The 26,648-nt window shown below is 49.0% G+C and overlaps 1 protein-coding gene across 1 annotated transcript in view; it reads right to left on the bottom strand.

The window, feature by feature from the left end:
• Nucleotides 1–22,515, bottom strand: part of angpt4 (angiopoietin 4) — a 109,378-nt gene extending 86,863 nt beyond the window's left edge. The window contains exon 1 of the mRNA XM_070895136.1: nucleotides 21,857–22,515. Within this exon, the coding sequence (XP_070751237.1) occupies nucleotides 21,857–22,147 (291 nt within the window). The 5' untranslated portion in view covers nucleotides 22,148–22,515. The remainder of the gene's footprint in view (nucleotides 1–21,856) is intronic.
• Between the last annotated feature and the right edge of the window lie 4,133 nt (nucleotides 22,516–26,648).

Genomic DNA, 26,648 nt, shown 5'->3' with positions numbered 1-26,648 from the left:
TGGAGGATAGTCACACAATATGAATAATGTGCATAAAATCAATCCCAGTCTCTTACAGCAGGGCATTATTGATGGGGGAATTACCCAATCTTCTTCATTCCGACTGTCATGTATCTTACACTACTGTACATAACTGTATCTTACCATGCTATACATGACTGTAACTAGAGATGACCTGTAACCAAAAGCTTACCTTACCACCAGGGGTGCACTTGCAGGAGACACTGGATACCTGTCCCAGACAGGTATATAAGGACAGGTCTCAGGCAAGTGTGCCAGTCGAGAGCTGTGTAATAAAGGTGCAGGTCTTGAGTGACCTTGACTTCAACATGTGCCTCGTGTGAGTCTGTACTGCAGGGACAGGACTTTATAGTGGCGACGAGTTACGGGATTATAGAATCCACAGAATGGCGACCAATGGCTCAGATGAAAAATACAATGCTGGAGATAATTGGGAGGACTTTATAGAAAGGCTCCAGCAAAGCTTCGTAACCAAAAACTGGTTGGGCGACGACAAGGCAGACAAGAGAAGAGCCCATCTCTTGACCAGCTGTGGCTCGAAAACATATGCCTTAATGATAGACCTGCTGGCACCCGAGAGACCAGCAAGCAAGTCGTTTGAAGAGTTGAGCACACTGGTAAGAGACCACCTGAAGCCAGCGAGCAGCCTACACATGGCCAGACACAGGTTCTACAACTACAGACGCTGTGTGGGCCAAAGCATACCCGACTTCTAAGGATAAGGGGTAAGCCATTTAGGACCGAAATGAGGAGAAACTTCTTCACCCAGAGAGTGGTGAACCTGTGGAATTCTCTACCCCAGAAAGTTGTTGAGGCCAATTCACTAAATATATTCAAAAAGGAGTTAGATGAAGTCCTTACTACTAGGGGGATCAAGGGGTATGGCGTGAAAGCAGGAATGGGGTACTGAAGTTGCATGTTCAGCCATGAACTCATTGAATGGTGGTGCAGGCTAGAAGGGCCGAATGGCCTACTCCTGCACCTATTTTCTATGTTTCTATGTTTCTATGACTTCGTGGCGGAACTTCGGAGGTTGGCTAGCTTATGTGAGTTCTCCGATGAAATAAGGAGAGAAGTACTGAGAGACTTTTTTATTGAGGGAATAGGCCACGCAGGCCTATTCCGAAAGCTCATAGAGACCAAAAACTTGACCCTAGAGGCAGCAGCACTGATTGCACAGACATTCTTGGCAGGAGAAGAAGAAACGAGGTTGATCTATACTGCGGATACGACAACTAACGAAACATCGGAACAAGGGGTTCACAGCATGAAACAAACCGCTACCCCCACACACAGACAAAGGCAGGAGAGCAGGCCCTCAACAGCAGGCAGTGGCACCAGAAGCCATCAAGGGCCACATGAACGGCCGTTCACACCCCATCAACCCACATTGCGAGCAATCAGCTACAAACTGAGAGAAGCTCAAGAGAGATCAGCCAGATGCAGCTCATCCTTTGGAAACAATGGAAGCGCTCTGTGCTGGAGATGTGAGGAAAGGCACTCATCAAGGGGGTGTCGATTTCAGCATGCTGTTTGCAGAAACTGTGACTATACAGGGCATCTGGTCCGCATGTGCAGAAAAACGGCAGCTCGGCTGGTATACGAATCGGAAGGGTCGGAAAGCGGACCAGAAGACGGTGGGGACAGTACTTGGGACACCGAGGTACAGTGGGTCAACACGATCAATGGCCACTGCTCTTACAGAAGACGCCTCCAATAATGATGAGGGTCCTACTCAACAGGATACCCGTCAACATGAAGCTAGACACGGGAGCAAGTCAATCTCTCATTTGCGCGCAACAATTTGAACAGCTGTGGCTGCACAAAAGAGACAGACCAAAGCTCACAAGGGTCGACACCAAACTAAGGACCTATACCAAAGAAATCTTCCCAGTCCTTGGCAGCGCCATGCTCTCAGTTACACACAAAGGGACAGTGAACCGACTTCCCCTGTGGATTGTCCCCGGAGAAGTCCCAGCACTGCTGGGGAGAAGCTGGCTGGCAAAACTAAACTGGAAATGGGATGATGTTCACGCCATGTCGTCAGAGTAACGGACCTCCTGTTCAACAGTTCTAAGTTGATTTGAACATCTCTTTCAGCCAGGTGTGGGCAACTTCAAAGGGGCTAAAGTCAAAATCTACATCACACAGGATGCTAGACCGGTCCATCACAAGGCCAGAGCTGTGCCCTATGTGATGAGGGAAAAGATTGAACATGAACTAGACAGGCTTCTGCAGGAAGGCATTATCTCACCCATGGAATTTAGTGACTGGGCAAGTCCCATCGTCCCAGTCATGAAGCCTGATGGATCTGTACGAATCTGTGGGGACTACAAATCTACCATAAACAGAGTCTCCCTACAGGACCAATACCCGCTGCCCAGAGCGGAGGACTTATTTGCAACATTGGCTGAAGGAAAACTTTTCTCAAAACTAGGTCTCACATCTGCGTATATGACGCAAGAACTGACCGAGGAATCCAAGCTACTCACCACCATCAACACACATCGAGGCCTTTTCATGTACAATCGATGCCCATTCAGCATCAGGTCGGCAGCTGCTATATTCCAGCGCAACATGGAGAGTCTCCTCAAGTCCATCCCGGGGACGGTTGTATTTCAAGATGACATACTTATCACGGGCAGGGACACCGAATCCCATCTCCGTAATTTGGAGGAAGTACTAAAGTGGTTGGATCGGGTAGGCCTAAGAGTTAAGAAATCCAAGTGCCTGTTTCTCGCGCCCGAGGTTGAATTTTTGGGCAGAAGGATTGCCGCTGATCCCATCTCCGTAATTTGGAGGAAGTACTAAAGCGGTTGGATCGGGTAGGCCTAAGAGTTAAGAAATCCAAGTGCCTGTTTCTCGCGCCCGAGGTTGAATTTTTGGGCAGAAGGATTGCCGCTGATGGAATCCGCCCAACAGAGTCCAAAACAAAAGCAATTCGCCTGGCACCCAGGCCCCGGAATGTCTCAGAACTGCGCGCCTTTCTCGGGCTGCTCAATTACTTTGGGAACTTTATGCAGAACTTAAGCACGTTACTGGAGCCTCTCCACGTGCTACTCTGAAAGGGGTGCGATTGGTTTTGGGGGGACGCCCAGGAACCCGCCTTCAACAAGGCACGCAACCTTCTGTGTTCCAACAGTGTTTTGGCTTTCTTTGATCCAGGTAAAAAGCTAGATCTTACATGTGATGTGTCAGCGTACGGGGTCGGGTGCGTTTTACAACTTGTCAATAGTGCGGCTAAATTACAACCCGTAGCTTATGCTTCCAGGTCACGTTCGTGGGTGGAGCGCAGGTACGGAATGGTTGAGAAGGAGGCGCTCGCGTGCGTGTACGGTGTCAAAAAGATGCACCAATACCTTTTCGGGGCCAAGTTCGCGTTAGAAATCAACCACAAGTCCCTCACGTCCCTACTATCCAAGAGCAAGGCAATAAACGCCAACGTGCGCGTATTCAACGGTGGGCACTCATGCTGGCCTCTTTCGATTACACCATAAGGCACAGACCAGGCACAGACAACTGTGCCGACGCGCTTAGCAGGCTACCCCTGGCGACCACGGAGGGGTCTGACGAACAGGACTGTGAGATAGTCATGGCAATCAATGCCTTTGAGTCCACAGGTTCGCCCATGACGGCTCGCCAAATCAGAGCCTGGACGACCAGCGACCCCTAGTAAAAAGATATGTCTTAACCGGTGACTGGGCAGAGGCTCGCGAGGTGAAAGGAAGGGACAATATGTATGAATATAAAGGGGCTGCAGGAGGGGTCAAAATTAATAATCATGGTTTAAAAACTAGTATTAAAACACTCTACCTAAACGCACGCAGCATTCGAAATAAAGTAAATGAGTTGACGGCACAAATTATTACAAATGGGTATGATTTGGTGGCCATTACAGAAACGTGGTTGCAGGGTGGCCAAGACTGGGAATTTAACATACAGGGGTATCTGACAATTCGGAAGGATAGACAAGAAGGGAAAGGAGGTGGGGTAGCTCTGTTAATAAAGGATGATATCAGGACAGTTGTGAGAGATGATATTGGCTCTAATGAACAAAATGTTGAATCATTGTGGGTGGAGATTAGAGTTAGTAAGGGGAAAAAGTCACTGGTAGGCCCCCAAATAATAACTTCACGGTGGGGCGGACAATAATCAAGGGAATAATAGAGGCATGTAAAAAAGGAACGGCAGTAATCATGGGGGATTTTAACCTACATATCGATTGGTCAAATCAAATCGCATGGAGTAGCCTGGAGAAGGAATTCATAGAATGCATACGGGATTGTTTCTTCGAACAGTATGTTACAGAACCTACAAGGGAGCAAGCTATCTTCGATCTGGTCCTGTGTAATGAGACAGGAATAATAAACGATCTCCGAGTAAAAGATCCTCTCGGAATGAGTGATCACAGTATGGTTGATTTTGTAATACAGATTGAGGGTGAGGAAGTAGTGTCTCAAACAAGCATACTATGCTTAAACAAAGGGGACTACAGTGGGATGAGGGCCAAGTTAGCTAAAGTAGACTGGCAACACAGACTAAAAGGTGGCACAATTGAGGAACAGTGGAGGACTTTTAAGGAGCTCTTTCATAGTGCTCAACAAAAATATATTCCAGTGAAAAGGAAGGGCAGTAAGAGAAGGGATAACCAGCCGTGGATAACCAAGGAAATAAAGGAGAGTATCAAATTAAAAACCAATGCATATAAGGTGGCCAAGGTTAGTGGGAAACTAGAAGATTGGGAAAATTTTAAACGACAGCAAAGAATGACTAAGAAAGCAATAAAGAAAGGAAAGATAGATTACGAAAGTAAGCTTGCGCAAAACATAAAAACAGATAGTAAAAGCTTTTACCGATACATAAAACTGAAGAGAGTGACTAAAGTATATGTTGGTCTATTAGAAGATGAGAAGGGGGATTTAATAATGGGAAATGTGGAAATGGCTGAGACCTTAAACAATTATTTTGCTTCGGTTTTCACAGTGGAAGACACAAAAACCATGCCAAAAATTGCTGGTCACGGGAATGTGGGAAGGAGGACCTTGAGACAATCACTATCTCTAGGGAGGTAGTGCTGGACAGGCTAATGGGACTCAAGGTAGACAAGTCCCCTGGTCCTGATGAAATGCATCCCAGGGTATTAAAAGAGATGGCGGAAGTTAGAGCAGATGCATTCGTTATAATCTCCCAAAATTCTCTGGACTCTGGGGAGGTACCAGCGGATTGGAAAGCAGCTAATGTAACGCCTCTGTTTAAAAAAGGGAACAGACAAAAGGCAGGTAACTATAGGCCAGTTAGTGTAACATCTGTAGTGGGGAAAATGCTTCAAGCTATCATTAAGGAAGAAATAGCGGGACATCTAGATAGGAATAGTGCAATCAAGCAGATGCAACATGGATTCATGAAGGGGAAATCATGTTTAACTAATTTACTGGAATTCTTTGAAGATATAACGAGTATGGTAGATAGAGATGTACCGATGGATGTGGTGTATTTAGATTTCCAAAAGGCATTCGATAAGGTGTCACACAAAAGGTTACTGCAGAAGATAAAGGTACGCGGAGTCAGAGGAAATGTATTAGCATGGATCGAGAATTGGCTGGTTAACAGAAAGCAGAGAGTCGGGTTAAATGGGTCCTTTTCGGGTTGGAAATCAGTGGTTAGTGGTGTGCCACAGGGATCAGTGCTGGGACCACAACTGTTTACAATATACATAGATGACCTGGAAGAGGGGACAGAGTGTAGTGTAACAAAATTTGCAGATGACACAAAGATTAGTGGGAAAGCGGGTTGTGTAGAGGACACAGAGAGGCTGCAAAGAGATTTAGATAGGTTAAGCGAATGGGCTAAGGTTTGGCAGATGGAATACAATGTCGGAAAATATGAGGTCATCCACCTTGGAAAAAAAAACAGTAAAAGGGAATATTATTTGAATGTGGAGAAATTACAACATGCTGCAGTGCAAAGGGACCTGGGGGTTCTTGTGCATGAATCCCAAAAAGTTAGTTTGCAGGTTCAGCTGGTAATCAGGAAGGCGAATGGAATGTTGGCCTTCATTGCGAGAGGGATGGAGTACAAAAGCAGGGAGGTTCTGCTGCAACTGTATAGGGTATTGGTGAGGCTGCACCTGGAGTACTGCGTGCAGTTTTGCTCACCTTACTTAAGGAAGGATATACTAGCCTTGGAGGGGCTACAGAGACGATTCACTAGGTTGATTCTGGAGATGAGGGGGTTACCTTATGATGATAGATTGAGCAGACTGGGTCTTTACTCGTTGGAGTTCAGAAGGATGAGGGGTGATCTTATAGAAACATTCAAAATAATGAAAGGGAGAGACAAGATAGAGGCAGAGAGGTTGTTTCCACTGGTCGGGGAGACTAGAACTAGGGGGCACAGCCTCAAAATACGGGGGAGCCAATTTAAAACCGAGTTGAGAAGGAATTTCTTCTCCCAGAGGGTTGTGAATCTGTGGAATTCTCTGCCCAAGGAAGTAGTTGAGGCTAGCTCATTGAATGTATTCAAGTCACAGATAGATAGTGATACGTCCTTACTACACAGTATAAATGCACACGAGGCCCATGCTTGAGAAAAGGTCAGTCTGTGACCTGTCCTTAATTCCTTAGCACTCAAGTGATGAAGGTGGGTGGAGCTTCCCCTTTTATACCTGAAGGTCCAGGTTAAGAGTGTCTCCCACCTAGTGGTCAGTGTTCTCACGGTGTACAACTTAGGTCAGTTTATACATGGGTTACAATGCTGATTGAATACATGACATCACCTCCCCCCCCAAAGTCTTATTGGGATCACAGGTTGAGTCTCTCTGGTGGTTTACGCTCCCTTGTAGAGCGCCTGAGTTGGGGCTCTGGTTGTTGGGCGTTGACCTGAGTGTCTGCTGTTTGCAGTGCCTCAGGCCTGTCCGGACTGCCCACAGTGACTGGGCTCTCCTCCCTTTGGTTCCGGTGTTCGGTCACCTGTGGTGGAGTGAACTCTATATCGTGTTCTTCCTCTGCTTCTTCTATGGCGTTGCTGAACCTCCTTTTTGTTTGATCCACATGTTTGCGGCAGATTTGTCCATTGGTAAGTTTAACTACCAGAATCCTATTTCCCTCTTTGGCAACCACAGTGCCTGTGAGCCATTTAGGCCCTGCAGCGTAGTTGAGGACAAAAACAGGATTATTTACATCAATACATCGCGCTCTCGCATTCCTGTCATGGTAGTGATATTGTGACTGGCGCCTGCTCTCGACAATTTCTTTCATGGTGGGGTGTATAAGGGATAATCGGATTTTGAGCGTCCTTTTCATTAGTAGCTCTGTGGGTGGAACCCCTGTGAGCGAGTGTGGTCGGGATCTATAGGCCAACAGGAGGCGTGATAAACGGCTTTGTAGGGAACCCCCTTGGAATCTGAGCATCCCCTGTTTGATTATCTGCACTGCTCGTTCTGCCTGGCCATTTGAGGCTGGCTTGAACGGTGCCGTTCTAACATGGTTAATTCCATTGCCTGCTATGAAGTCCTGGAATTCAGTGCTTGTGAAGTACGGGCCATTGTCGCTGACCAAGATGTCCGGTAGACCGTGGGCGGCGAACATTGCCCGTAGACTTTCTACCGTGGCAGAGGATGTGCTTGAATTTAAAATGTCACACTCGATCCATTTGGAGTAGGCGTCTACTACAACCAAAAATATTTTCCCCATGAAAGGACCTGCGTAGTCCACATGGATGCCTGACCAAGGCTTGGCGGGCCATGGCTAGGGGCTAAGGGGGGCTTCCCTGGGCGCATGGCCCAGCTGGGCTCACGTGTTGCACCTGCGAACACAAAGTTTCAGATCTGCGTCTATCCCTGGCCACCAAACGTGTGACCTGGTAATTGCCTTCATCGTGACAATGCCCGGGTGCCCATTGTGGAGTTCTCTGATGAACACCTCTCTGCCCATCTGGGGCATGACTACGCGGTTTCCCCACAGTAGGCAATCGGTCTGAATCGAGAGTTCATCCTTGCGCCTGTGAAATGGTTTAAATTTCTCAGGGCATGCCCTGTACGTAGCTGCCCAGTCCCCATTAAGGACACATTTCTTGACGAGAGACAATAGCGGGTCTCTATTTGTCCAGACTTTAATCTGACAGGCTGTCACGGGTGAGCCTTCGCTTCCGAAAGCTTCAACAGCCATGACCATCTCAGCACCATGCTCGGTAGCCCCCTCAGTGGTGGCTAGTGGGAGCCTGCTGAGTGCATCGGCGCACTTTTCGGTGCCCGGTCTGTGCCGAATTGTGTAGTCATAGGCAGCTAACGTGAGTGCCCACCTCTGTATGCGGGCCGATGCGTTTGCATTTATGGCCTTGTTGTCAGCCAAAAGGGACGTTAGGGGTTTGTGATCTGTCTCCAGCTCAAATTTCCTGTCAAACAGGTACTGGTGCATTTTCTTTACCGCATATACACATGCGAGCGCCTCCTTTTCTACCATCCCGTAGCCCCTTTCTGCCTGGGACAGACTCCTGGAGGCATAAGCTACCGGCTGTAACTGACCCTTGGCATTGACATGCTGCAACACACACCCGACACCATAGGACGACGCATCGCACGTTAACACAAGTTTCTTACATGGGTCATATAGCGTTAACAGATTGTTGGAACATAACAAATTGCGTGCTCTATTAAAAGCCCTTTCCTGGCTGTCCCCCCAGACCCATTCGCGACCTTTGCGTAGGAGCACGTGTAGCGGCTCTAGCAGCGTGCTCAATTTGGGAAGAAAGTTACCAAAATAGTTCAGGAGCCCCAGGAACGAACGCAGCTCCATCGTGTTACGGGGTCTGGGTGCTCTCTGGATCGCTTCTGTCTTGGATGCAGTAGGGCTGATCCCGTCTGCTGCTACCCTCATCCCCAGGAATTCTACCTCTGGAGCTAGGAAGACGCACTTCGCCTTTTTCAGTCGCAGACCTACCCGGTCCAGTCTGCGTAGTACCTCCTCCAGGTTGTGGAGGTGTTCTTCAGTATCGTAACCCGTAATGAGGATGTCGTCCTGAAAAACCACCGTCCCTGGAATCGACTTGAGGAGGCTTTCCATATTTCGTTGGAAGATCGCGGCGGCCGAGCGAATCCCGAACGGACATCTGTTGTACTCAAACAACCCCTTGTGTGTCGTGATGGTGGTCAGCTTCTTCGACTCACTCGCCAGCTCCTGGGTCATGTAAGCTGAGGTCAGGTCCAATTTTGAAAAAAGTTTGCCACCGGATAGCGTCGCAAAGAGGTCCTCCGCTCTCGGTAGCGGGTACTGGTCTTGGAGTGACACCCGATTGATGGTGGCCTTGTAATCGCCACATATCCTGACCGACCCATCCGCCTTGAGCACCGGCACAATCGGGCTCGCCCAGTCACTGAATTCGACTGGCGAGATGATGCCTTCCCTCAACAGGCGGTCCAATTCGCCTTCTATCTTTTCCCACATCACGTACGGCACCGCTCTGGCCTTGTGGTGTACTGGTCTGGCGTCCGGGTTTATGTGAATCACTACCTTGGCCCCCATGAAAGTGCCAATGCCGGGTTGAAATAATGAGTCAAATTTGTCCAGGACCTGTGAGCATGATACTCGCTCCACAGAGGAAATTGCATTGACATCGCCCCATTTCCAGTTCATGACAGCAAGCCAACTCCTCCCCAGTAGTGCGGGACCATGCCCTGGGACAATCCAGAGTGGCAACCTGTTCTCCGAATCTTTGTGGGTCACGACTACCGTGGCGCTGCCTAGCACCGGAATGATCTGCTTTGTGTAAGTCCGTAGCTGTGCGTCAATCGGTGATAATTTTGGCCTCCTGGCCTTGGATGCCCACAACTTTTTGAACTGTTTGATACCCATCAGGGACTGGCTGGCACCCGTGTCTAACTCCATTGATACTGGGATGCCATTGAGGAGCACTTTCATCATTATCGGTGGCGTCCTGGTGTATGAACTGTATACGTGCTCCACATGAACTCGCTGAACTTCAGCTTCCAGCGATTTCCCCCAGTTCTGCAATTTCTGCAGGTATTTTGCTCATCTCTGCAAACTCCGGCTGAATGTATGCCTCCACGCCTCCAGCATGAGTTGCGGTTTGAAACAAAAGGTCCCTTGCCAGTCGATCGTCCCTGACTGCCCCTGTTATTGTCCTTGAGTGCACCATTAACAGGTGTTGATGGCCCCATTACTGGCCGCATTGTCCCTTGCAATGGCGTGAATCGCTGTTCAGCTTGCCATTGTCTCTGTCGAACTCCCCCTCTGGGTTCGACGACATGTTGGGGCATGCCTGACTGCCCTTGTCTGCCTGGAGAACTATGTGCTGCTTTAGCAATGTTGAATCTCTGTCCCAACCATTCCTTAACACAGTACCTCTCGTCTATTCTGCTAGTGGCCATGCTCGCGTGATTTAAATCCCAGTTTCTTGTCGCCATTGATACATCTTTACTACACAGTATAAATGCACACGAGGCCCATGCTTGAGAGAAGGTCAGTCTGTGACCTGTCCTTTATTCCTTAGCACTCAAGTGATGAAGGTGGGTGGAGCTTCCCTTTTTATACCTGAAGGTCCAGGTTCGGAGTGTCTCCCACCTAGTGGTCAGTGTTCTCACGGTGTACAACTTAGGTCAGTTTATACATGGGTTACAATGCTGGTTGAATACATGACAGATAGATTTTTAACCAATAAGGGAATTAAGGGTTATGGGGAGCGGGCGGGTAAGTGGAGCTGAGTCCACGGCCAGATCAGCCATGATCTTTTTGAATGGTGGAGCAGGCTCGAGGGGCTAGATGGCCTAATCCTGTTCCTAATTCTTATGTTCTTCTGTTCTTATATTTAAGAGCATAAGCAATAGGAGCAGGAGTAGGCCATTCGGCCCCTCGAACCTGCTCCGCCATTCAATAAGATCATGGCAGATCTTCTACCTCACCTTCACCTTCCTGCACTATCTCCATGTCCCTTGAATTCCTTAGTTCCCCAAAATCTATCGATCTCTGTCTTGAATATGCTCAACAATTAAGCAACCACAGCCCTCTGGGGCAGAGAATTCCAAAGATTCACCACCCTCCGAGTGAAGAAATTTCTCCCCATCGCAGTCCTAAATGGCTGACCCCTTATTCCGAGACTGTGACCCCCTGGTTCTAGACTCCCCAGCCCGGGGGAACCATCCTCCCTGCATCTACCCTGCCAAGCCCTGTAAGAAGGTGTTTGTTTTGAGCTTCAGCTGCCACTACACCTCCCAGAGAATGAGGCAGTGGGATTAATTCCGGATAGCAAAAGGCCAGCACAGACACGATGGGCCAAGTGGCCTCCTTTTGTGCTGTGAACTTATGTAGGGTTCTAGTTTCAGATTTATATCCAACCTTGGCTGCTGTGTCCAACTTTACTGCCCTGCGGTCCCAATTGGGAATTATCTGCCAGTTTGACTGGCGGTGTTGGGTTTCTGAGTTCAAATACTTGAGTTTAATTGGGAAGAATGAAGACTCCAGCACTGATTCAGCCGTGGCTCAGTGGGCAGCACTCTTGCCTCTGAGTCAAAAGGTTGTGGGCTCAAGTCCCACTCCAGGGACTTGAGCACAAATAATCTCGGCTGGCACTCCAGTGCGGTGCTGAGGGAGTGCCACACTGTCGGAGCTGCCGTCTTTCGGATGAGATGTTAAATCGAGGCTCCGTCTGCTCTCTCAAGTGGACATAAAAGATCGCATGGTATTATTTTGAAGAGCAGCGAAGTTATCCCTGGGGCCAATATTTATCCCTCAATCACCATAATAAAAAGAAACAGATTATCTGGTCGTTATTACATTGCTGTTTGTGGGAGCTTGCTGTGCGCAAATTGGCTGCCGCATTTCCTACATTACAACAGTGATTACACTTCAAATGTTCTTCATTGGTTATAAAGCGCTTTGGGACATCTGGTGGTCGTGAAAGGCGCCATATAAATACAAGCCTTTCTTTCTTTGATTCCTGGGGCAGCCCACTTAGTACTCTCCCTGACCCTCACATGACCCCCGCCCCCCCCAATAATTACCTGCTGCTTCCATTTCTTCTTAGCTGTGCTCACCACTCTGTACTGACCTGCTGATGTGGCACTTAGAGAATGGGGTGAAACTCAATGGGTGGCAGTGAATGAACGGTCCGTTTTACACCTTGTCCGATCTGCTTTTCTGTAGACTACTATTATCTGGGGGTTTTTTTTTTTTGCTTCTCCCAAGAGATTACAGGGCAGTTAAGAACATAAGAATTAGGAGCAGGAGTTGGCCATTTGGCCTCTCGGGTGTGCTCCGTCATTCAATAAGATCATGGCTGATCTTCTACCTCAACTCCACTTTCCTGCACTATCCCCATATCCCTTGATTTCCCGGTGTACTGGGCCAATATTTATCCCTCAATCAACATCACTAAAAATCAGATTATCTGGTCCTTATCTCCTTGTTGTGATTGGCGACATTCCAGAGGAGAATTATTCTGAAGACGCCGCGATAAATGATGCAGTGCTCTGTCACACTGCACGCACCCACTGGTAATGGCAGATTGAGGATAAATCATTCATTAGGAGGTAACCCTGTTCCTATTTAGTGTGCAACGGTGGTGCAGCCTGGGCCGGAGCCTGTATCCCACTGAGAAAACTGAATTCCCCGGCTCTGGGCTGCATCGCTGTAGGAAGCACAGCAGAACTCTGAGCAACATTAAAAAATACACGAGGACAGGAATCGGTGCCCGAAAAACCTCTTCCTGAACAAGTTCTCCTTTCCCCAAACAAAACCTTCGACTGTGTTGTGTTCATACTCTATTTGTTTGTTACAGCTCACTATACAGGCATTAGGACCCTGCGGGAGCTATTCACACACTGCTGTAAACATTCTGGTTCATGCTGGTTTGGGGACACCATTTTGGGAGTTGCTAAAAAGGACACAGTTAAGTTACTTTGCTCTTGGTTCAGTTAGTCTGTTTATTTTCGTACACAACATAATTTGGCGACAAGGATGAATCAAATTAACCTCCCTACCACCCGCCTTTCCTCTCCATACCCGGGCACCCTCCAATCCCATGGCCAAGATGGATAAAAAAAATTTCTACATCATCACGTCATCAAAAAGTACATCACGGCGAGTGGGTTAGACGGCGACAACGTAACACCAGCTCCCTGCCGTGCAATACTTATCCACTGCCCCGGCACCGAAGGCCAACGCATTTTTGGCCAAATCGAAGACACGGAGTCCTACGACAAAGCGGTAAGCGCCCTAGAGAAATATTTTGGGCCAAAGAAAAGTATCGTGATGGAGAGATACAAATTTTATCATAGGGGGCAAGAGAATGATGAACCAGTCAAACAGTGCATCATTTTATTAACTGAACTGGCCGCTACGTGTAACTTTGGAGCATCACAGAGGAAATAATCAGGGATCAAATGATTGAGAAAACAACGATCCCCCGCATTCGGGAACGCTTGCTAATGGAGGACGATAAATTGTCATTCGACAAAGCAACTAATTTGGCCATCCAAATCGAATCAGCGCTTTCCGATTCAAAAGCGATCAGATCCCCTGCTCCCCCTGTGCAGCAGTCTGCAGCTACAGCCCATGTGTAAGGCGTTCGTCCAAAGCGGAAATCACAGCAGAGACCCAGGGCTAGTAATAAACCACCCACTATGGATCTCAGGCCTAACTTCCACTGCTTTAACTGTGGGGACAAATCACACTCAGCAAAGAGTTTTAACTGCCCTGTACGTGGGAAGGAATGCTCTGCATGTGGTAAAATGCATCATTTTGCTCGTGTCTGTCGCTCATCACAGCATATTCCACATGTGGATCACCCCGATAATGATGAGCCCAGTATGGTTTACACCGTTAGTAACAAATCGCACATCGGTTTGGACAAATTCAAGGTCTGTGAGGTAAACGTTGACGGCACGCCCATCTGTCTCCTCATTGACCTTGGAGCCAAAGTCTCCATATTGAGCGAGGCTGTGTACAAAACCCACTTCACGCACTGTCAACTGCAGCCTGCAACTTCCACTCTACATGCGTACTCCGACTCCAAAATTGAGGTACTTGGGGTCATATCTGTCCCGATATACTGCAAGGACATAACATTGGAGAACTTTTCCTTTTATGTTGCGAAGGGACGAAGCCTCATGGGTGTTGACCTTTGACAGGCTTGGGTTCAAAGTTTACGACCCAACCGTCACACCTGTGTACACGGTGGACTTTGACAAGCAGTACCCCTCAATCTTCACAGGGTTTGGAGTGACAACAAAATTCTGCCATCGTCCCGCGTTGACCCTTCCATCAAACCGGATACGCAGCAACTTCACCATCTCCCATTCACGGTTCACGACCAAGTATCCGCAGAATTAACACGACTCGAATCTCAGGGAATCATTGAGAGCATCGAATCCTCACCCTGGATCTGGAACTTAGTCATTGCTTGCCGTAAAAATGGGGAGATTCACCTTGCATCGACCTGAAAGAGGTCAACAAGGCCACCATCCCCGACAAGTATCCTCTTCCTACAATCGGCGAACTGTCTTCAGAATTCTACGGCTCAATAGTTTTTATGAAACTCGACATGCGCCGCAGTTACCTGCAAATACCCCTAGCGGAGGACAGCAAACCGCTCACGGCATTCACGATGCATGATGGTCTGTATCAGTATTGACGCTTGCCCTATGGACTATCTTCTGCACCAAGTGCATTTCAGAAGATTGTCACTACTATGCTAGCAGGCATAGAGGATTTCCTCACTCCTCATAATATCGAGCATTGCCTTTCTGCTCGGTACAATCCTCAAAGCAACGGAGGTGTTCAGCGATTTAACCGCATCATCAAAGAGGGTTTGAAAGCCAACCTCGCAGCAGGCCAAACATTCGACGAAGTGGTTCAAACCATTCTCCGCACATACCGTTCGACAAAGCACTCGCTAACGGGAAAGACACCCGCTGAGCTCATGATCAGGCGGAATCTTCGCTGGCTACTGGATATTCTCAAACCCCCAACCAAACCTAGCGCGAGGTAAGCACACCTGCATCCCAGAAAAGTGAATTCATACACTGATACAGTTGCTATAAAGGACACAGTTAAGTTACTTTACTCTTGGTTCAGGTAGTCTGTTTATTTACATTCACAACAGACTGCTATCTGGGCGAGGATCTCCTGCCTGCTGTTTAACTCAAGGATGCCATTTCACTGTGTAATGTATTTGCTTCATGGGTTCTTTGCTTAAGAATTCATAGCAACACATTGCTATTAAGAACGAGTTGGTTTATTAACAAAGGTTTAACAATCAGACTACACATTACCAATTCATCCACCAGGCTCACAACCACCTGACCTATCGTGGATGACCGAGACCCAACTGACTGGGGTTTTATTGAGTCTAGTGAACAACCCTAAAATGCAACAGCTCTACAACTATTTTTGGTGAGAACTTTAAATCAAGTGCCCCCTTTTTGTAAGGGCACTAGAACCCACGAATTTCCAAATTAACATGGGAACTTTACCAAATTAAATTTAAATTCTGTTCCTAGGGGTGATAATGCACTCCAGTCCCTCCAGTGCCCACCTCCCGGTAATAGCTCTACAAAGCTGTGAACATACTCACAGGTGCTCACATTGCAAACTGAAACATTAGATTTAATTTACAGTCACTGCCACTTAAAACGGGCACATTTAAAACATGCAGTCGCTTAAATCGGACAAAGGTCGATAATCATTAAACATTTGCATTAACAATGTCTTAAGCATTGCATATATTTCAGGCAGAGATGGCTGTGCTTACTGTGATATTGTGAGTGATGTACAAATAAATACATATACATCACTTTTCTCCATTATTTTTATGCAAGTATATATAAATTAGATTAGGAGCTCAAGTCTGTTGTGAGGCTTATGGAGGCATAATCACTACTAACTGCATAGTCAAACATCCCAAGGTACTTCACAGGAGCATTGTCAAACAAAATTTGACAGCAAGTCACATAAGGAGATATTAGGACAGATGACCAAAAGCTTGTTCAAAGAGGAATGTCCTAAAGGAGGAAGGAGAGGTAGAGAGGCGAAGAGATTTAGGGAGGGAGTTCCAGAGCTTGGGGCCCAGGCAGCTGAAGGCACGGCCACCAATGGTGGAGCGATTAAATTCGGGGATGGTCAAGAGGGCAGATTTTGAGCAGCACAGAGATCTCGGATTTATCAATGATGACCTTATGTTCATGGCTCCTAGTTTTAGTCTCCCCTGCAAGTGGGAGGAATATGAAAGAAGTATGAATGATCAGCATGTTTCACTGAGAGAGCAGGGCCTCTTTGTGACGTCTCTCTCCCTCTCCCACGAAGAGCAGTAAATGCCAGCTCAATTAATCATTTTAAATGTGAGAACGATAATTCCTTTTGCTGGACAGGGTATAAAAGGATGTGGAGTCAAGGCAGGAGGATGGAATTAAGAGACAGATCAGCCGTGATCTCATTGAATGGCGGAACAGGCTCGAGGGGCTGAGTGGCCTCCTCCTGTTCCTATGTTCAGCCTCTTTGGCTCCACAATGCTGTCTGGCCTGTTGCTCATCACATCTTCCCAGCTAGCAGTCTCGACATTGAAAGTTTTCAAGACCTGCTTGCAAACCATCTTTAGAACGCAATGCTACGTTGGCCCAGCTGTCACACGCACCATGAGCAGAACACAAAGCACAGAGCTGCAAGCTCTCGAAGCTGTTAACCTTTCTGGGACCACCATCAGCTTCGGTGCTAAGTGTGTTTTGTCTCAGTCACCGTCACAAAGCGAAGCTCGCGGAGCATGACACAACACAGGTCACATCACTTAACCCTTCGCTCCAGCTCTCACAGCCCAACCCTTTTCCCCAACTCCCCTCCCAGTCTCTGAAATGACAACCATCCCTCACCACAAACTGCCCTACTCCTGGCCGGAAGTCTGTCTCGGTCAAAGATTTTCCTTTCATTAAAAAGCAACCAATAAACATTGTGATAACAGCAGAAAATGCTGGAAATACGCCAGTTTTTAAGCAAGTGTAGAGGCAGGGAAAGGAGAGGAGGGGAGAAAAGAACAAAAAGGGAAGGTCTGTGATAGAGTGGGAGGCATAGGTCCTCCCCTCCCCCCACACTTGCTTAAAAAACCTGTTACATCTTTAACTTTTTCCAGTTTGGACCAAGGGTCATCGACTGACCTATCAAGAAAGACTGGATCAACTGGGCTTGTATTCACTGGAGTTCAGAAGAATGAGAGGGGACCTCATAGAAACGTTTAAAATTCTGACAGGTTTAGACAGGTTAGATGCAGGAAGAATGTTCCCAATGTTGGGGAAGTCCAGAACCAGGGGTCACAATCTAAGGATAAGGGGTAAGCCATTTAGGACCGAGATGAGGAGAAACTTCTTCACCCAGAGAGTGGTGAACCTGTGGAATTCTCTACCACAGAAAGTTGTTGAGGCCAATTCACTAAATATATTCAAAAAGGAGTTAGATGTAGTCCTTACTACTCGGGGGATCAAGGGGTATGGCGAGAAAGCAGGAATGGGGTACTGAAGTTGCATGTTCAGCCATGAACTCATTGAATGGTGGTGCAGGCTCGAAGGGCCGAATGGCCTACTCCTGCACCTATTTTCTATGTTTCTATGTCTATGTTTCTATGAAACATTAACTCTGTTTCTCTCCCCAAAGATGCTGCCTGACCCGCTGAGTATTTCCAGCATTCTCTGTTTTTATTTCAGATTTCCAGCATCTGCAGGGTTTTGCTTTTGCAATAAACATTTCAAATAGAGATGTTGCTTAACCGGAAGCCAATGTAGGTCAGCGAGCACACGGGGTGATGGGTGAGCGGGACTTGGTGCGAGTTAGGACACGGGCAGCAGAGTTTTCGATCACCTCTAGTTTATGTAGGGTAGAATGTGGGAGGCCAGCCAGGAGTGAGTTGGAATAGTCAAGTCTAGAGGTAACAAAGGCATGGATGAGGGTTTCAGCAGCGGATGAGCTGAAGCAAGGGCGGAGATGGACGATGTTATGGAGGTGGAAATAGGCGGTTTTAGTTATGCTGCGGGTATGTGGCCAGAAGCTAATTTCAGGGTCAAATATGACATCGGTCAAACCGAGGTCCTGTCTGCTCTCTCAAGTGGACGTAAAAGATCCCACAGCACGATTAGAAGAACAGGGGATTTCTCCCTGGTGTCCTGGGCCAATATTTATCCCTCAACCAACATCGGATCATTATCTCATTGCTGTTTGTGGGAGCTTGCTGTGCGAGGAGAATAACATAAACTCCCGGCCAACCCCCTTTGATGTGAGAGGGGATTCCCGACTGAGGGAAGTCACCAGCCTTGGCTCCGAGCTCCTCCACGGGCAGGAGACTGGGTTCCCGCAGGTCAGGATTGAAAATCAGTGACAGCATGCGCACTGTCAGATATCCTGTCACATTCCACAAGTACTTACTGTGAGAATTCTGCAACTCAGAGAAGTGTGCCTGAACTCAGATCAAAGACAATCGGCAGGAGCCGGGCACTGGGACAACCACAGACATGGCCTTGGTCACCCTTTGGGTTCGGTAATGCCTCAATTTTAAAATTCTCATCCTTGTTTTCCAATCCCTCCATGGCCCTCACCCCTCCCTATCTCTGTAACCTCCTCCAGCCCTACAACCCTCCCCCCACTGAGATCTCTGTGCTCCTCTAATTCTGCCCTCCTGAGGATATCTGATTATAATCGCTCAACCATCGGTGGCCGTACCTTTTGTTGCCTGAGCCCCAAGCTCTGGAACTCCCTCCCTAAACCTCTCAGACTTTCTACCTCTCTTTCCTCCTTTAAGACGCTCCTTAAAACCTACCTCTTTGACCAAACTTTTGGTCATCTGCCGTAATTTCTCCTTTTGTGGCTCGGTGTCAAATTTTTTGTCTCATAACACTCTTGTGAAGCGCCTTGGGACATTTTACTATGTTAAAGGCGCTATATAAATACAAGTTGTTGCTGGTGTTCAAATCTCGATCGAACATTTCCCGCTATAAATTGCTGAGTTAGATACTTTTCTTAGACAGCAGAATGTTCCTGCTATGAATTGCCATACTGATCGAATTAGATAAAGGGCATTAGGTACATCTACAGGAAGAGGTAGGACTGACTGTTGCTGGTTCCAAATCACACCTGTAGCTAAAAAAACGCTCAGTGAATTCCAGCAGTTCCCAGCATAGAGCGACACACCAATCAATCGCCTTGTGCTTCATTTATGTTATATTCTTCAGTCCGTCTCTCCCCTATCTCCATTTCTTCAGTCCGTCTCTCCCCTATCTCCATTTCTTCAGTCTGTCTCTCCCCTATCTCCATTCCTTCAATCCGTCTCTCCCTTATCTCCATTCCTTCAGTCTGTCTCTCCTTTACCTCCATTCCTTCAGTCTGTCTCTTCCCTATCTCCATTCCTTTAGTCCGTCTCTCCCCATCTCTATTTCTTCAGTCTGTCTCTCCCCTATCTCCATTCCTTCAATCCGTCTCTCCCCTATCTCCATTCCTTCAGTCTGTCTCTCCTTTACCTCCATTCCTTCAGTCTGTCTCTCCACTACCTCCATTCTTTCAGTCTGTCTCTCCCACACACACCCCCTCCCCTCTCCAATCTTCAATTGGCCTATTCCTACACTTCTGTCTGCCCCTCCATCTTCAATCCTTAAGGTGTCTCCATCCATCTCCAACCCACCCTTCATTCACTGCCTCAACCCCAGCTTACAGTGCCCAGCCTCCTCTCACTGCCCCTGACTCACCGTGCGATGGAGTGGATGGCAGACCGTGGCTGTTTGTGGTTCAGGAAGCTGTGTGTTTAACAGTAGATGCTGGGTGTGGCACACCAGTGAGTGAAGCAACAAATAAAAAACATTAGCAAGCGAGCAACCTGCAGAAAGAAGGGTAACTGCAAGTGATGCCCATGTTAGACCGTCAACGGGTCAGGGAACCCCAACCGGGCTGGGAGCTGGTGAGTTAGTGAGGCACATTGAAACAGAGGAGCTTTCAACCAGAGGAGCATTCAACCAGAGGAGCATTGAACCAGAGGGGCATTGAACCAGAGGTGCATTCAACCAGAGGGGCAGTGAACAAGAGGGGCATTGAACCAGAGGAGCATTGAACCAGAGGAGCATTCTACCAGAGGGGCATTGAACCAGAGGAGCATTCTACCAGAGGAGCATTGAACCAGAGAGGCATTGAACCAGAGGGGCATTGAACCAGAGGAGCTTTCAACCAGAGGAGCATTCTACCAGAGGGGCATTCGACCAGAGGAGCATTCAACCAGAGGGGCATTCAACCAGAGGAACATTCTACCGGAGGGGCATTGAACCAGAGGAGCATTCAACCAGAGGAGCACTCTACCAGAGGGGCATTGAACTAGAGGAACATTCAATCAGAGGAGCACTCTACCAGAGGGGCATTGAACCAGAGGGGCATTGAACCTGAGGAGCATTGAACCAGAGCGGCATTGAACCAGAGGGGCATTGAACCAGAAGAGCTTTCAACCAGAGGAGCATTCTACCAGAGGAGCATTGAACCAGAGGGGCATTGAACCAGAGGAGCTTTCAACCAGAGGAGCATTCTATCAGAGGGGCATTGAACCAGAGGTGCATTCAACCAGAGGAGCATTCAACCCGAAGGGCAGGAGTTCGACTAAAGGGGCAAGTGTTCAACCAGAAGGCAACGGTCCAACCACAGGGATGGGGTTCTAACCAATGGGACTTTGGTTCTACCAAAAAAGCTCAACCAAAACGGAAGGTGGCCGTTAGCTGAACCCAAGGAACAGTTACACTAAACAAGTTGAATCTCATTCTGGCTTATTTTTGAGGGGGAAAGTTTGCCCAGATTTCCTCTGATCTGCCCTGAACCTGTTGCCTCTCCCACGCTCGATGGAAGGGACAGACGGGAGAAGGCTCTGTGAGCACATTTACGATGCCCTCGCCCGTAGCGATCCAGGCTGTGGGGTAAATATCCCGTCGCCCCGGGGGTGAGCTGGGAGCGGTACAGTGACTTGTATTCTCCACTCGCCCCCTCCCCGCCACCGCTACCCCTACTCCAGAGTCATTCCTGGCCAAAATAAAGTGACAATCGGTGCCCCAAGTAACGCGCTATCTGCACCGTCCCCTACTTTCTCCTTTTATGCGCTGTTGATTCAATGAAGCATCCGAACATTAGCGATTCCACTCAGACCGCTAGCGGCCAGTCTCACGGTCCCTGGGTGCTTTATGTTACTGGGCTAATAATCCACAGATCGTCAGTTCAAATTCCACCCCGGCGGTTTGACAATTTGGGAATTTGGTTTTAAAAAAAAATCTGGGATCAGTAAAAGTGACCATGAATCTGTGGGATTGCCGTAAACACCCAACCGGTTCACTGATGCCCCTTTAGGGAAGGAAATCTGCTGCCCTTACCTGGTCTGGCCGATATGTGACTCCAGACCCACAGCAATGTGGTTGACTCTTAACTGCCCTCCTAGAGGGCCCAGCGAGACACCCATTTCCATCAAACTGCTACCAAGAGTAACAAGACCTTCACCACACGGACTGCAGCGGTTCAAGAAGGCGGCTCACCACCACCTTCTCGAGGCAATTAGGGATGGGCAATAAATGCCGGCCTTGCACACATCCCGAGAATGTTCTTCAGGAAAGGAAATCTATCGCCCTTACCCGGTCTGACCGATATGTGACTCCAGTCCCAGAGGGTTTGGCTCTGAGCTGATCTGTGAATGGTCACTCAGTTCCACCTAAACCGTTACCAGCGGTTAAAGAAAGCCCCCAACCGCCTGGTCAGGATGAGTGATAACTGGCAGCTTTGCCAGCCGTGCCCGCAGGCCGGGAATGAACGAGAGTAGTTCGGGATGTCGCCCTTACCTTCAGCAGCCACTGGGTGTTGTTCTCGGTGGCAGTCTCCAGGTGACGGAGTTTGTGCAGGGCGGTGTCAGGCTCGCTGGGCGGTGAGTCCCGCTGGAGGGCATTAGTGTGGCGCTGGCCAGCGCTCGCTCGGCAGTGGTCAGGCTCCGGCAGCACGAAGGTATAGCTGCACTGGCCGTGTTGCACCCGGTGGGAGTGCCCGCGGGGGGCGACCGGGCCTCGCCGCGGCACAACCAAGCCCGTCAGGCTGACTGAAGCACACAGTAAGGTCACAGCGACAGGCACCCACATTCTGCTCACCCACTGCCTCCGTCCTCTCCCCCTAGGCACAGGGCTGCCACGCTCCAGCTGAATACTGTGCCTACCTCTGCTCTCCCAAACACCCTTCACATGCAATTCCCACCCAGTCCTGGGCACCAGAGGACACCAACACTTCCTCCCAGCAATGCAGGTTTGCCTGTCTCGTCTGCTGATTGCCCAGATCCTCTTAATCTTGCTCACATTGAAACCTGCTGCATTTACTCTCTCTCTCTGTCTCTCTCACTCTCTCTCTCTCTGTCTTTGTTACTCTCTCCCTCTCTCTGTCTCTCACTCTCTCTCTCTGTCTCTCTCACTCTCACTCTCTCTCTGTCTCTCTCACTCTCACTCACTCTCACTCTCTCTCTGTCCCTCTCTCACTCTCACTGTCTCTCTCACTCTCTCTGTCTCTCTCACTCTCACTCTCTCTCTGTCTCTCTCACTCTCTCTGTCTCTGTCTCTGTCTCTCTCACTCTCTCTCTTTGTCTCTGTCTCTCTCTCTCTCTCACTCTGCCTCTCCCCCTGTCTTTCTCTCTGTGTGTCTCTCTCACTCTGTCTCTGTGTCTCTCATTCTAACTCTCTGTCTGTCTGTCTCTCTCTCTCTTTCTCTCACTCTGTCTCACTCTCTCTCTCTCCCTCTGTCCCCCTCTCTCTCTCCCTCTGTCTTTCTCTCTCTGTCTCTCTCTCTCTGTCCGTCTCTCTGTAACAGTCACAGACGAGCTGTGAAAAGCCAGTCTGTGAGCAACATAGAAAGCTCCCCTATGATTGTTCAAAGCTTGCCTCCCGTCCCCAGTGCAGTGGGAGTCGAGTTACAGGATGGATTGGACGCATGAGAGAAAGAATGCACAGTCCCCTATCAGATCACAGCCCACAGCCGGCACACAGTGCGCAGGGCTCGGAGCTGGCCCACAATCTGCTGCTGATTTGTCAATCAAAAGTTCATTGCGGAGATTCCTGCCGGCCCAGCTCAGAGGATGAATCATTGTGATGGAGTACACAGTGATGGGGGAAATGAAATGCATGGCTATGTGACTTCTTTGTACAGCTGACATTGAACTACAGATTGTTAGTTTTACATGTGCACTGCTTTCCTGCTAACTGTGCTTCATTGCCGATAATCTCTCAAACTTTATGTTGTCCAGGATTAAAGACCCTTATTTTGCGTCCATTGGACGGTGTGAGGGAGCCGGTGAATGGGTAGCAATGGGCACTGAACATCTGTACAGTGCTTTCCTGCAGCAGCTGTTTTTTGCTCATTTCAGGTGGAGTTGCAAAGAAAAAAAGAATTGGATTTATATAGCGCCTTTCACGACCACCGGACGTCCCAAAGCACTTTACAGCCAATGATGTTGGTTGAGGGATAAATATTGGCCCCAGGACACTGGAGATAACTTCCCTGCACTTCTCCAAAATAGTGCCATGGGATCTTTTACATCCACCCGAGAGAGCAGACGGGACCTCGGTTTAACATCTCATCCGAAACACGGCCCCTCCGACAGTGCAGCACTCCCTCAGTGTTATGTGCCTTAAGGGGGAGAAATTGGGCTGCTTTGCGCCTCCCGTTAGCGCCTGCAGGGGACAGTAACGGGGCGCGGAGAATTCACCGATGTGCACAAACTTCCCCAGCGGTTTTGCGCTGGCGCTCACACTTACCGCCTCAGCCTCTCGCGTTCCGTAGATCGTGACGTCATCCTGTACGTAGCATCCTGTTACCGCCCCGGATGTGATATTCGCTCCCGCCCCCTGGCGCATCGCTGGGTGTCAACAACGGCGGCAGCAGGAGGCGTTGTCACCTCAGCCGGCCACTTGGGGAGCGCTATTTAAAGGCAGAGGTGGACAGGTAGGGCAAACTTTATTCCTCTCACCAGTCTGGTGCCTGCTGACTGTTTCTGACAATGCATTGCTGCGCGATGTCTCAGCGCTCCTCTGAGAGTGATCGTGGCAATCGCACAGGTCCCTAGGCCGCACAGAACTGAGTACAGGAATGTTGCAACCCACCGCTGGCCCTTCCTTTAAGTACTGAACATTGTTCAGCGCTCTGCCCACACCGCCCTCTCACAACACTTTACCGCTCTAAGGGAAGTATTGCCGCTTGATTTAGCGTTACACTTCCCTCCTGGAGCGCTAAAGCTGAATTTCATTCGAACATAAGACCGTAAAAAAATTTCCCGGGAGAAAAAATGATTATCACCTGGTGAAACATTTCAGAGACTTCAAAAGTTATCGTCCCAAGCGGGGCGCAATGGAATTTCTGGCTCTATGTGTCAGCTTGGATTATGTGCTCAAGTCAAGCAACTGGCAGAGGAGTTTAGAAATGTTACAGGGGAATAAGAAGGGTCAGTGTCTGGGTCTAGCTAACCTGGCTGGATCAGGACTGTCCTGTGAGGAGAGATTGAGTAGATCGGGCCGATACTCTCTGGAGTTTAGAAGAATGAGAGGTGATCTCATTGAAACATAAGATTCCGAGGGGGATTGACAGGGTAGATGCAGGGAGGATGTTTCCCCCCGGGCTGGGGAGTCTAGAACCAGGGATCACAGTCTCAGAATAAGGGGTTGGCCATTTAGGACTGAGGTGAGGAGACATTTCTTCACTCAGAGGGTGGTGAATCTTTGGAATTCTCTGTCTCAGAGGGCTGTGGAGGCTCAGTCGTTGAGTATATTCAAGGCTAGATTTTTGGACACTTAGTGAATCAAGGGAGATGGGGATCGGGTGGGAAAGTGGAATTGAGGTCAATGATCAGCCATGATCTTATTGAATGGCAGAGCAGGGTCGAGGGGCTGTATGGCCGACTCCTGCTCCTATTTATCATAGAATCATAGAATAGTTACAGCACAGAAGGCGGCCATTCGGCCCGTCGAGCCCGTGCCGGCTCCCTGCGAGAGCACCTCAGCCAGTCCCACTCCCCCGCCCTTTCCCCATAACCCTGCAATTGTTTTCCTTCAGGTACTTATCCAACTCCCTTTCAAAAGCCACGATTGAGTCTGCCTCCACCACCCTCTCAGGCAGTGCTTTCCAGATCCTAACCACCCACTGCGTAAAAATGATTTATCTCAATGCCGCCTTTGGTTCTTCTGCCAATCACCTTAAATCTGTGCCCTCTGGTTGTCGACCCTTCAGCCAATGGGAACAGTTTCTCTCTGTCTACTCTGTCCAGACCCCTCATGATTTTGAACACCTCGATCAAATCTCCTCTCGACCTTCTCTGCTCCAAGGAGAACAACCCCAGCTTCTCCAGTCTATCCACGTAACTGAAGTCCCTCATCCCTGGAACCATTGCTATGGGGTGGCAGTGATCCTGACCAAGGCTGTTTTAAGGTTACAGGTTTGTTTTGAATGTGGGGGTCTTGCTTAATCAAACCAAGTTGAAGCTACTCGCAGTGATCTGTCTCATATAACTCTCTCCTCTGTTGCCTTGCAGTGACCGGGGAACAACTCTCAGTCTCAGTGCTCAGAGCACTCCTCCCTCCCTAAAGGGATCAAGGGGTATGGAGAGAAAGCAGGAAAGGGGTACTGAGGTGAATGATCAGCCATGATCTTATTGAATGGTGGTGAAGGGCCGAATGGCCTACTCCTGCACCTATTTTCTATGTTTCCATGTTTCTATGTTTCCCTCCCTCTCTCCCTCTCTCCCTCCCTCTCCGTCTCTCCCTCTCTCCCTCTCTCCCTCCCTCTCCGTTTCTCCCTCTCTCCCTCTCTGCCTCTCTCCCTCTCTCTCTGCCTAAAAGGTTACTTACTGATATCGAAAAGAAAAAGAAAAACTACTTACCAATCACCAATCAATCACTTACCCCCTTGGCTGTGACGTCACCTTTCGATTTCTTTCTACTTCTTTTTTGCCTTCTCACCCTGCTGCAGATGCACCGGCTGGGCCTTTATAGGCCGCTCACCTCCTGCTGATCACTGATGGGCCTCTTGTAGGCCGCTCACCTCCCGAACTCCCACCTCTCATGAATTCCTGCTGATCACTGATGGGCCTCTTATAGGCCGCTCATCTCCCGAACTCCCACCTCTCATGAACTCACGCTGCTCACTGACGGGCCTCTTGTAGGCCGCTCGCCTCCCGTACTCCCTCTCTCTCCATCTCTCCCTCTCTCTCTATCCCTCTCTCCCTCTCTCCCTCTCCCCCTCTCTCCCTCTCTCTCCCTCTCTCTCTCTCCCCCTCTCTCTCCATCTCTCCCTCTCCCTCTCTGCCTCTCTCCCTCCCTCCCTCTCTCCCTCTCTCCCTCTCGCCATCTCTCCCTCCCTCCCTCTCTTTCTCTCTCCCTCTCTCCCTCTCCCTCTCTCTCCATCTCTGCCTCTCTCTCCCTCTCTCTCCCTCTCTCTCTCTCTGCCTCTCTCCCTCTCTTCCCTCACTGCCTCTCTTCCTCTCCCTCTCTGCCTCTCTGCCTCTTTCCCTCTCTCCTTTGCTGCCTCTCTCCATCCCTGCCTCTCTCTCTCCATCTTTCCCTCTCTCCATCTCTCTCTCTCTCTGTCTCTCTCCATCTCTCCCTCGCT

This window comes from Pristiophorus japonicus, chromosome 12 (assembly GCF_044704955.1).
Source record: "Pristiophorus japonicus isolate sPriJap1 chromosome 12, sPriJap1.hap1, whole genome shotgun sequence".
NCBI lineage: Eukaryota > Metazoa > Chordata > Chondrichthyes > Pristiophoridae > Pristiophorus > Pristiophorus japonicus.
The sequence above is the reverse complement of the archived record's forward strand: the minus strand, read 5'-3'. Positions and strand labels throughout refer to the sequence as shown.